The 12,939-nt window shown below is 41.5% G+C and overlaps 1 protein-coding gene across 5 annotated transcripts in view; it reads right to left on the bottom strand.

The window, feature by feature from the left end:
- LOC138316152 (uncharacterized) overlaps positions 1-12,939 on the bottom strand; it is a 61,320-nt gene that overhangs the window by 5,622 nt on the left and 42,759 nt on the right. For 3 of the 5 annotated variants that reach the window (XM_069257696.1, XM_069257693.1, XM_069257694.1), the window contains 8 exons: positions 12,610-12,761; positions 10,658-11,951; positions 10,006-10,238; positions 7,180-7,370; positions 6,396-6,559; positions 6,112-6,234; positions 949-1,245; positions 297-581 (listed from right to left, as the gene is read on the bottom strand). In XM_069257696.1, coding sequence (XP_069113797.1) covers positions 297-581; positions 949-1,245; positions 6,112-6,234; positions 6,396-6,559; positions 7,180-7,370; positions 10,006-10,238; positions 10,658-11,951; positions 12,610-12,761 — 2,739 coding nt within the window. Of the gene's footprint in view, positions 1-296; positions 582-948; positions 1,246-6,111; positions 6,235-6,395; positions 6,560-7,179; positions 7,371-10,005; positions 10,239-10,657; positions 11,952-12,609; positions 12,762-12,939 lie in introns of those variants that run through there. The other 2 variants (XM_069257695.1, XM_069257697.1) reach the window with 2 other exon arrangements.

Raw genomic sequence — 12,939 nt, 5'->3', positions numbered from 1 at the left:
AGTTTCACTCTCAACAAGGAAACTTCCTATCAGGTGTTTACAATATGTGAATAACAACTATGCTTATAACTAAGTAATATAGTTGGTCCCCAGATGGTCAGGATAACAGTGATTTACTGTATCTGTTAAAGAGGTAACCTTAACCATAACAGGACTTTTAAGGCAAAAGCATTCAATGTCAAATACAGACTTATCCATAGATGTTACCCTTCAAAATCTAACCACTACTAGCTATATACTGTGGTTGTACAAGCAGAAAGTTTACATAAAGGACTACAATTACAAGATAAACCTACCAAAGTGTACACCAGTGACAGGTTTCTTGGTTGATGTAGGTGGTGGTGATCCATCATCTGGGTGACGGCGTTTGTTACTGGCCTCTGTCTGTCCATCCACAGCTTTATATTGACCGGTAGGTTTGTCTCCTCCGGACTGTACTAACCCTGACTGGACCGATGTTGACCTCCCGACTCCTTGATTAGAAGAAGACTGCTCAGTTACCTCCCCTCCACTGTATGGACGTTTAGTTTCTCCAGCTTCAGACCCGCTGTCGTCTGCTCGCTTTCTCTTCATTCCGTCTGCTGTAAAAAATATGTTTTTGCTTAGTGCAAATTTTATATTGAAAATTTAAAGCTTGTTTTTCAAAGTCATCATACATCTTAAAAATAAAAGTTGTTATTAAAAGTTGACTGTTATGAGAGTAATACATACAAAATCTTCAGATCAACAGCTGATTTATAAATTGATATGACTAAAAAATATTTCGGTAAAATTTATCATTACATAATATTGCACAGATAATTTAACATTATTTCTTTATCTTTAGGCAGCTCATTTTACTCCATATATGTGAATTAATGTCAAATCTGCAGTAGTGGAACAATAATCAACACTTTATGATCTATTGTCGTTACAAAAGGCAGACGTCTAAAGACATAAGCATATTACCACTCTCTCCAGTGGTGTCCTGACCGGCGTAAACAACCCCAGATACATGGGCTGTAGTACCCGATACATTGGCTGTGGTACCAGATACACCGGCTGCAGTATAAGATACACTGGCTTCAGTACCGGATACACTAGCTGTACCTTCTCTTGGTCTCTGGTCTGCTATCGATCCGCTTTCTGAACTTTCATCATCTGTGACCTTGACCCCTGAAGGAAGCTCTCTCACACTGCGGAGGTAGTCGGGTGCCTTTGGTGGTGGCCAGATGTTGGAGGTTTCAGATCCCTCTTTTTTCGTGGCTGAAAACATCAAAGACCATAACAACAGCTGAAACTAATAATTCATCAATCAAATTCATTTCAAAAAGAGATGTTTATTTATCAAATAACTGGACCATCCAACCATGTCATACATATTGTAACATACATGTGTAATAACACTATTATGATGTCACATGTAGTTTTGACGTCATAATCTATATATGACGTCGCACGATTGTCTCTGTAGACAAAAACGTCACATCCGAGCTGGATTTTTATTGTTTTATATGAAGATGAAATAAGAAGTTTCACTTCTATTTCTATTAATGAAAGTTACGTGATTAATAGAATATTACGTTCATGACTATGTAATATGAAATTTTTCAAATTTGTTCAATAATTTGATTTGCTACTGGCCTAAAGGCTCATGAGACTCTCTCTATATATATATTGATCTGGTATAATTTAGTACCAACTGTGAGTAGCAGCTTATAGCCCATAAAAAGGTATTTACGATAGCTTTCCTGTGTGCAATATATTAGTGGTGAGCAGTGTGTTTTTGAGAAGCTGCACTTTGTTTTTGTCTTTCTGAGGTGGTACACAAACAATATTGCTATCTCATTGAAGCATGAAGTCAAAGGTGTTTCTCATGAGACAAAAACATGTTCTCATTATAGTGACAATATAGTGTGATCTAATAGAAGCATACTAGGTACTACAATCAATAGAAGGATATATCATATTGACCATTGGTGAACAAATTATTATGTCTCTATTGTGCGTTATATTGGTATTGGTCTACCTACCTCTCCTCTGGCCTTGGTTGTGTGTAACATTGGTATTAGTCAACCTACCTATCCTCTGGCCTTGGTTGTGTGAAACATTGGTATTGGTCTACCTACCTCTCCTCTGGCCTTGGTAGTGTGTAACATTGGTATTGGTCTACCTACCTCTCCTCTGGCCTTGGTTGTGTGTAACATTGGTATTGGTCTACCTACCTCTCCTCTGGCCTTGGTTGTGTGTAACATTGGTATTGGTCTACCTACCTCTCCTCTGGCCTTGGTTGTGTGTAACATTGGTATTGGTCTACCTACCTCTCCTCTGGCCTTGGTTGTGTGTAACATTGGTATTGGTCTACCTACCTCTCCTCTGGCCTTGGTTGTGTGTAACATTGGTATTGGTCTACCTACCTCTCCTCTGGCCTTGGTTGTGTGTAACATTGGTATTGGTCTACCTACCTCTCCTCTGGCCTTGGATGTGTGTAACATTGGTATTGGTCTACCTACCTCTCTTCTGGCCTTGGTTGTGTGTAACATTGGTATTGGTCTACCTACCTCTCTTCTGGCCTTGGTTGTGTGTAACATTGGTATTGGTCTACCTACCTATCCTCTGGCCTTGGTTGTGTGTAACATTGGTATTGGTCTACCTACCTCTCCTCTGGCCTTGGTTGTGTGTAACATTGGTATTGGTCTACCTACCTCTCCTCTGGCCTTGGTTGTGTGTAACATTGGTATTGGTCTACCTACCTCTCTTCTGGCCTTGGTTGTGTGTAACATTGGTATTGGTCTACCTACCTATCTTCTGGCCTTGGTTGTGTGTAACATTGGTATTGGTCTACCTACCTATCCTCTGGCCTTGGTTGTGTGTAACATTGGTATTGGTCTACCTACCTATCCTCTGGCCTTGGTTGTGTGTAACATTGGTATTGGTCTACCTACCTATCCTCTGGCCTTGGTTGTGTGTAACATTGGTATTGGTCTACCTACCTCTCCTCTGGCCTTGGTTGTGTGTAACATTGGTATTGGTCTACCTACCTCTCCTCTGGCCTTGGTTGTGTGTAACATTGGTATTGGTCTACCTACCTCTCCTCTGGCCTTGGTTGTGTGTAACATTGGTATTGGTCTACCTACATGTACCTCTCCTCTGGCCTTGGTTGTGTGTAACATTGGTATTGGTCTACCTACCTCTCTTCTGGCCTTGGTTGTGTGAAACATTGGTATTGGTCTACCTACCTATCCTCTGGCCTTGGTTGTGTGTAACATTGGTATTGGTCTACCTACCTCTTCTCTGGCCTTGGTTGTGTGTAACATTGGTATTGGTCTACCTACCTCTCCTCTGGCCTTGGTTGTGTGTAACATTGGTATTGGTCTACCTACCTTCCTTGGCCTTGGTTTGTGTAACATTGGTATTGGTCTACCTACCTCTCCTCTGGCCTTGGTTGTGTGTAACATTGGTATTGGTCTACCTACCTCTCCTCTGGCCTTGGTTGTGTGTAACATTGGTATTGGTCTACCTACCTCTCCTCTGGCCTTGGTTGTGTGTAACATTGGTATTGGTCTACCTACCTCTCCTCTGGCCTTGGTTGTCTGTAACATTGGTATTGGTCTACCTACCTCTCCTTTGGCCTTGGTTGTCTGTAACATTGGTATTGGTCTACCTACCTCTCCTCTGGCCTTGGTTGTGTGTAACATTGGTATTGGTCTACCTACCTCTCTTCTGGCCTTGGTTGTGTGTAACATTGGTATTGGTCTACCTACCTCTCCTCTGGCCTTGGTTGTGTGTAACATTGGTATTGGTCTACCTACCTATCCTCTGGCCTTGGTTGTGTGTAACATTGGTATTGGTCTACCTACCTCTCCTCTGGCCTTGGTTGTGTGTAACATTGGTATTGGTCTACCTACCTCTCCTCTGGCCTTGGTTGTGTGTAACATTGGTATTGGTCTACCTACCTCTCCTCTGGCCTTGGTTGTGTCTGTAACATTGGTATTGGTCTACCTACCTCTCCTCTGGCCTTGGTTGTGTGTAACATTGGTATTGGTCTACCTACCTCTCCTCTGGCCTTGGTTGTGTGTAACATTGGTATTGGTCTACCTACCTCTCCTCTGGCCTTGGTTGTGTGTAACATTGGTATTGGTCTACCTACCTCTCTTCTGGCCTTGGTTGTGTGTAACATTGGTATTGGTCTACCTACCTCTCTTCTGGCCTTGGTTGTGTGTAACATTGGTATTGGTCTACCTACCTCTCTTCTGGCCTTGGTTGTGTGTAACATTGGTATCAGTCTACCTACCTCTCTTCTTGCCTTGGTTGTGTGTAACATTGGTATTGGTCTACCTACCTATCCTCTGGCCTTGGTTGTGTGTAACATTGGTATTGGTCTACCTACCTCTCTTCTGGCCTTGGTTGTGTGTAACATTGGTATTGGTCTACCTACCTCTCTTCTGGCCTTGGTTGTGTGTAACATTGGTATTGGTCTACCTACCTCTCCTCTGGCCTTGGTTGTGTGTAACATTGGTATTGGTCTACCTACCTCTCTTCTGGCCTTGGTTGTGTGTAACATTGGTATTGGTCTACCTACCTCTCCTCTGGCCTTGGTTGTGTGTAACATTGGTATTGGTCTACCTACCTCTCTTCTTGCCTTGGTTGTGTGTAACATTGGTATTGGTCTACCTACCTCTCTTCTGGCCTTGGTTGTGTGTAACATTGGTATTGGTCTACCTACCTCTCCTCTGGCCTTGGTTGTGTGTAACATTGGTATTGGTCTACCTACCTCTCTTCTGGCCTTGGTTGTGTGTAACATTGGTATTGGTCTACCTACCTCTCTTCTTGCCTTGGTTGTGTGTAACATTGGTATTGGTCTACCTACCTCTCTTCTGGCCTTGGTTGTGTGTAACATTGGTATTGGTCTACCTACCTCTCCTCTGGCCTTGGTTGTGTGTAACATTGGTATTGGTCTACCTACCTCTCTTCTGGCCTTGGTTGTGTGTAACATTGGTATTGGTCTACCTACCTCTCTTCTGGCCTTGGTTGTGTGTAACATTGGTATTGGTCTACCTACCTCTCCTCTGGCCTTGGATGTGTGTAACATTGGTATTGGTCTACCTACCTCTCTCTGGCCTTGGTTGTGTGTAACATTGGTATTGGTCTACCTACCTATCCTCCTGGCCTTGGTTGTGTGTAACATTGGTATTGGTCTACCTACCTCTCTTCTGGCCTTGGTTGTGTGTAACATTGGTATTGGTCTACCTACCTCTCCTCTGGCCTTGGTTGTGTGTGTAACATTGGTATTGGTCTACCTACCTCTCTTCTGGCCTTGGTGTGTGTGAAACATTGGTATTGGTCTACCTACCTCTCCTTTGGCCTTGGTTGTGTGTAACATTGGTATTGGTCTACCTACCTCTCTTCTGGCCTTGGTTGTGTGTAACATTGGTATTGGTCTACCTCTACCTATCCTCCTCTCTGCCTTGGTTGTGTGTAACATTGGTATTGGTCTACCTACCTCTCCTCTGGCCTTGGTTGTGTGTAACATTGGTATTGGTCTACCTACCTCTCTTCTGGCCTTGGTTGTGTGTAACATTGGTATTGGTCTACCTACCTCTCTTCTGGCCTTGGTTGTGTTAAACTTGGTATTGGTTGTCTACCTACCTCTCCTTTGGCCTTGGTTGTGTGTAACATTGGTATTGGTCTACCTACCTCTCTTCTGGCCTTGGTTGTGTGTAACATTGGTATTGGTCTACCTACCTCTCTTCTGGCCTTGGTTGTGTGTAACATTGGTATTGGTCTACCTACCTCTCTTCTGGCCTTGGTTGTGTGTAACATTGGTATTGGTCTACCTACCTCTCTTCTGGCCTTGGTTGTGTGTAACATTGGTATTGGTCTACCTACCTCTCCTCTGGCCTTGGTTGTGTGTAACATTGGTATTGGTCTACCTACCTCTCTTCTGGCCTTGGTTGTGTGTAACATTGGTATTGGTCTACCTACTACCTCTCTTCTGGCCTTGGTTGTGTGTAACATTGGTATTGGTCTACCTACCTCTCTTCTGGCCTTGGTTGTGTGTAACATTGGTATTGGTCTACCTACCTCTCCTCTTGCCTTGGTTGTCTGTAACATTGGTATTGGTCTACCTACCTCTCTTCTTGCCTTGGTTGTGTGTAACATTTGTATCCGAGGCAGGTGGCCAAGCTCGCAGAGTCGGTTCTCCTTCTGGCTGGGATCTGGTATCAGGGACAGTCTCTTCAGCAGTTACCTCAGCTGTCACACAATCAGCATATAACATTATGATATTTGAAAAACCAAAGCATAAGACACTATTTCACAGTCATAGCTTATTTAAAGGGAGGAGGAGCTCTGGAAATAAAGATTCAGTGTAAAATGGAATGAAAACTGTGATTTAAGACCGCCATGGAACTCACCTTCAGGAGGAGGTGGTTGTATGACAGGAATTATTGGAGCTGGTACACACCAAGCTTCCTCCCCATCAGGTACAAACTCTGTCACTCCATTGTCCTCACAAATCTCATCAAGTGACCCCTCTAGCTGGCCTGTCAGGATAGGCATCACGCTGTTCAGGAACGTCCTGAAATCATACAATACATTATAATATTGGATAGACATCACGCTGTTCAGGAACGTCCTGAAATCATACAATACATTATAATATTGGATAGACATCACACTGTTCAGGAACGTCCTGAAATCATACAATACATTATAATATTGGATAGACATCACACTGTTCAGGAACGTCCTGAAATCATACAATACATTATAATATAGGATAGACATCACACTGTTCAGGAACATCCTGAAATCATACAATACATATCAAAAGTTTCTGAATCATTATTGCTCATCTTGACTTCAATTTAGTCCTAATTTAGTCCTGTCTCTGCATTATTCACAACAGGATTTTTTTCAACATTCTTCTTCATCATGAAAAAAACAAGACAGATACAGATATTGGAACTTTAACAAAATGCCGTGTTAAACAGACCCACAAAAATAATATTCATAATTCTAACCATATTTCAAAAGCGTTTATGTATCAAAACCATTTTCTAGATTATGTATTAAATGAATTCTTGGTCTTAACATAAGTAACATGCAGAACAGAAATTGAAATAAAACAATATCAAGCTAAAATACCAGAGAATACTTATTAATAATGCTTTGTATAGTAGATAAACTCCCTTTTACCTCAAATCTCTGGAGCATTTCTCATCTTTCCTGCTGAAAAACTTTGAGATTTCCCTGTTGATATCTTGATAGGAAGTCAAGTAATCTTTGTGGAAGAAAAAAGTGGAACCTTCACTTAGACATTTCTCCGGCTGTATGTGGAATATCTCTGGCTGGGAACGTAGGAAATATCGCACCTCCAATCTGGAAACCTATAGAGAAATCAAGAACATGCTTAAACAAGAGATCCCAGAGGAATCTTGGAGCCCACCAAAGAATTATCTATATCAACTACACATAAAATTTGAGACAGATCGCTTCAGTACCTTTTGAGATACAGCGGTAACAAACTTCAACTATCAAAATCCAAGATGACTCCTTGGCGGCCATCTTGTTGATCAATCGGTCCCAAATCACAATATGCACAACTAGGGCCCTAGGGGAACCTACATGTGAAATTTGAGAAAGATCAATTCAGTACTTTCTAAGAAATAGCGATAACAAACTTTGAATATCAAAATCCAAGATGGCTGCCTGGCAGCAATCTTGTTGACCGATCGGTCCCAAATCACAATATGCACATCTAGGGCCCTAGGGGAACAAACATATGAATTTTGAGACAGATCCCTTCAGTACTTTCTGAGAAATAGCGAGAACAAACTTTGAATAACGAAATCCAAGATGGCTGCCTGGCGGCCATCTTGTTGGCCGATCAGTCTCAAAATGCAATATGCACAACAAGGTCCCTAGGGGAACCTACATATGAAATTTGAGACAGATCACTTCAGTACTATCCGAGAAATAGCGATAACAAACTTTAACTATCAAAATCCAAGATGGCGGCCTGGCGGCCATCTTGTTGACCGATTGGTCCAAAAATGCAATATGTACAACTAGGTCCCTAGGGGAACCTACATATGAAATTTGAGACAGATCCCTTCAGTACTATCTGAGAAATAGCGATAACAAACTTTAACTATCAAAATCCAAGATGGCGGCCTGGTGGCCATCTTGTTCACCGATTGGTCCAAAAATGCAATATGCACAACTAGGGCCCTAGGGGAACCTACATATTAAATTTAACAAAGATCCCTTCAGCACTTTTTGAGAAACAGGGATATCAAATCTTAACTATCAAAATCCAAGATGGCCGCCTGGCGGCCATCTTGTTTTTCCTATCAGCCTCAAAATCTGTATGGCACAACTAGGGACCAAGGGTAACCTCCATGTGAAGTTTGAACAAAATCCCTTCAGTAGTTCTCAAGAAATATCGATAACAAACTTTAACTGCCAAAATCAAAGATGGCTGCCTGGCGGCCATCTTGTTTTTCCGATCAGCCTCAAAATCTGTATGGAACGACTAGGAACCAAGGGTAACCTCCATGTGAAGTTTGAACAAAATCCTTTCAGTAGTTCTCAAGAAATATTGATAACAAACTTCAACTGCCAAAATCAAAGATGGCTACCTGGCGGCCATCTTGTTTTTCCAATCAGCCTCAAAATCTGTATGGCACTACTGGGGACCAAGGGTTCCCTCCATGTGAAGTTTGAACAAAATCCCTTCAGTAGTTCTCAAGAAATATTGATAACAAACTTCAACTGCCAAAATCAAAGATGGCTGCCTGGTGGCCATCTTGTTTTTCCGATCAGCCTCAAAATCTGTATGGCACAACTAGGGACCAAGGGTAACCTCCATGTGAAGTTTGAACAAAATCCCTTCAGTAGTTCTCAAGAAATATCGATAATAAACTTCAACTGCCGAAATCAAAGATGGCTGCCTGGCGGCCATCTTGTTTTTCCGATCAGCCTCAAAATCTGTATGGCACAAATATGGACCAAGGGGACCCTCCATGTGAAGTTTGAACAAAATCCCTGTAATAGTTTTTTAGAAATAGTGATAACAAGCATTGTTTACGGACGGACGACGGACGACGGACGCAGGGCAATTTGAATAGCCCACAATCTGATGATGATGGGCTAAAAAGAGATCCCAGAGGGATCTTGGTGCCCACCAAAGATTGATCTATGTCTGACAGTTGACAAATGGATCTTTTCTCTACTTTTCAAACTTCAACTATCCAAATCCAAGATGGTGGCCTGTCAGTCATCTTGTTAACCGATCGGTCACAAAATGCACTATGCACAACTAGGGGCCAAGGGGAACCTACATGTGTATGTAATTTAAAACAGATCACTGTAGCACTTTCTGAAAATAGCGGTAACAAACTTCATCTACCAAAATCAAAGATGGCGGCTTCGCAGCCGTCTTGTTGACCGATCAGTCCCAAAACACAATATACACAATTAGGGCCCAAGGGGCACATACATATGAAATTTGAGAATGATCCCTTCAGTGCTTTCTGAGTAATAGCTGTAACAAACTTCAACTACCAAAATCCAAGTTGGCTGCCTGGCAGCCATCTTGTTGACTGATCGGTTTCAAAATGCAATATGCACAACTAGGGCCCTAGGGTAATCTTCGTATGAAATTTGAGAATGATCTATTCAGTACTTTCTGAGAAATAGCGATAACAAGAATTGTTAACCGACGAACAGAAGAACGGACGATGGACCACTGACGAAAGGCGATTTGAATAGCCCACCATCTGATGATGGTGGGCTAAAAAGATCCAATGCAGTGTGAGTTCTGGGACAAAATGTGGCAAATCTTTGGTCCAATAGTACCAACCTACCACAAGACCATGGTGCTTTCATGTGGTGAATGAATAAGTCAGAAAAATATTTAAATATACTCTTGCTTAAAAAATAAGACTAGATATAATAATCATTATGATATTCATTCAAAGACAGGTAAAGATATGTCAGGACCACAAGCCAATGATTTACCTGGAAAAATTTCATATTGGGCAGCTTTTTGGCGATCTCATCATCAGTCTGTTGCTGGTAGATATGAGGGTAGCGGTTGTATATGAAGACCTGTATCTGAGGTACAGCTTGGTGGATGTAGTACTGGAGTCTAGGACACTCCTGGAAGTCTGGTGTAATCTCCTCAGTCGCTACACTCTCAGTCAAACTACAGACTTTACACAGCTTCAGAAACACATGCACAGCCTCCATATCTGTCAAATACATAGCTACATTTTAGATATCACAATGCAAAGAATACTACCATGCACCGCTATGCAATTTAGTCCTAATATTGATAATTTGAAATTTGATTTTGAAAATAACTATGCAAATTTGCAAATGGGAATATATTCCCTTAAATTGTTTCAAAATGATGGACCAATATCACTCAACTGAGTACAATTTTTTTTTAAAGAATTGGCTCTAACCTGTTGGTTACAATCAAAATAATGACCTAATTAAATTGAACTATATGTATACCACTGATACAAATGTCCTGCCTTCAACACATCTTCAGGGAGTTATTCCATAGACATACGAAGTGAAAGAATCAGACTGAGTGGTTATACAATATTTCCATTCATTCAAAGAGACGAAGCAAAATTCTTTCAGAGCAAAAGGAGATACCTACCATAAAGTCTGGACTGGCGCACCCGTTTGTCTTTTGTCTTGGTATCCTCCAATTCTATGAAGTGTACATCTGCTTTATCACAGAACATTTTCTCCAATTCACGGTTGTCGCTGATCATAGGGTTTTGGTCAATGCTGATCCACTGCCCCTTCTTTGTGGCCAGAATTTTCTGACCTTTCAGTCGTCCAAGAAGCTCACGTTTCTCGCTTTCGAGGATTTGCCGTTTTGTATTTACATCCTGATCTGTTGAATTGGCTTGACTTGAATCTGAACTTGGATCCTGAAGCAGAGAGCCAATGGTGGAATAAAGATGAAAGACATCACGTAGCTTGGTTCTGTCTACACTCGGCATCACGCTGGTCATCAGAATAAGTAGCTCGGCATACTCTGCCATACACGGCTGGTATATGATCTTACCAACACGCAGGAAGAGGTCTTGTATATCAGTGTCATGGTAGAGCTGGCACAACGTCTGCTTCCTAGCAAGGTCAGAATGGAACTCCTGTAGAAGTTCTCTGTGTTTTTCAATTAGACCGGTCTTGTCCGTCCACCATACTTCCTTTCTATTCATCATCTTTCCAGCTACCTCAGTTGTAGTAGGTGGGTTGTAAGCAGGGAGGGAGGTTGCCATGGGAACAAAGATAACAGAGTTTTCCATCAGTAGGTCCTGTGTTTTCTTCGGAGGAAGGTTTTCTAGTAAGTAGCGATACACTGTCCTGATGTGCTGTAGACTTGTACAGAACACTGCTGGCTCAGCCTCATTTGACCGTTCACCCCAGTGAATCAAACTGCTTTTTACCTCCTCAATGTCCACAGAGGTTTTCAGTCTGAGAAACTGACAGAAGGTACTTTGATTGGATGGAGTGGCATCAAGATAAAGGACGGTATGAGACAGATGTTTCTCTATTTCAGGCAAGCGTTGATAGATACATGAAGGTGCCATCATCGTCACACTATTTGACACCTGCACATTACCGATGCCATCAGCTTTCAAGTCCTTCTTTACTGCTGGCAGCCAGCTGTGTGTTCTGAGTAGAATACTGAATGATGAGTCTGTGTCCTTGATCGACCTTCCTTCAGCTGTACACAGCTGAGCTGACATATAGCTGGAATACTGAGTGTCCCAAGCATTGTCTAGTAGCTGGAAAAGGATCTTCATCTGGGCCTCATACAAGCTGGGACTTTGGTTGTCGGAGACAATACCCTCCAACTCCCTACTGCACAAGTCCTGTATGTAGCTGCCTTCCTGTAGCTCTCCCCACATCTCCTTCAATGGAGCCCAAGGACTGGACGACTGGAAATGATAACAAAATGTCGCCAAATCATAATAAAGGCTTTACCTACGATACAAATACAATGCTTGACACAATATTTTCAAAATGAATTTAATTCTCCAATTTCTATACAAACAGATCTTTTTATGTAAATGTTTAAGAATTATCATATTACCAGTACATAGTCTTTCTACTGAAACCATTGTGCTTAATTAAGATGCAGCTTTGAAGACCATACTGGTATACTAATTAGTTATGTGTCAAGTCTATGGGTTTTCTTTCGTCAATACAATATCTATGGCTACCATTCTAAATATAATTCAAACAAACACAAGTCATCATCCAAATGTCTGTAGACTCAAACACATTTGGATCTTAATTTAAGGAACATTTATTTTTGTCAGAGTTGGTGTTTTTTATAAACAGACAGGTCCTTTTGAAGCAGGCTATAGCTGGCGGCTTAAAAATATAAATGAATTGTGAAGTGTCATGAAAAGTAAAATGTCCTGCTTAACAACATAACCACAACAGCTCAGACCAGCCGGTTTTTTAGCTCTCCAAAGTACAAAAATTTTATGTTTAGGGAGCCAAAGGCAGTATGTCAGATAACCAACTCAGCTTTTGATTACCAAGTAACATTAAACTTCTAACAGTCACTATTATCGAAAAACAACTTACAATTGAGTTGGCATCAATCGGGATCTTTTCTGACCTCACACACAGGAAGTTGGTGACACCGAGTTTGGTCAGGAATCTGTGCCAACGTTGTATCGTAGAATTATTTCTACAGTTGTTCAGGTAAACACTGTCCAGCAGAATCCAATCATATCCTAGACAGGTAAACAAAACACTACAAATATGGGGAAAATAGGATATACCTATTAAAAGGATTAAATTATTTTGTTAACAAGATCTACCCGTCACATAAAGTTCCCCCAATCTCCACAAAGCCTAATTTGACTAGAGTGACCTCCCCTGAATGATGTGACATTGTTTTACCAGTAAATA

This window comes from Argopecten irradians, chromosome 2 (assembly GCF_041381155.1).
Source record: "Argopecten irradians isolate NY chromosome 2, Ai_NY, whole genome shotgun sequence".
Lineage (NCBI taxonomy): Eukaryota > Metazoa > Mollusca > Bivalvia > Pectinida > Pectinidae > Argopecten > Argopecten irradians.
Note: the sequence above shows the minus strand (reverse complement) of the source record. Positions and strands in the feature narration are given on the sequence as shown.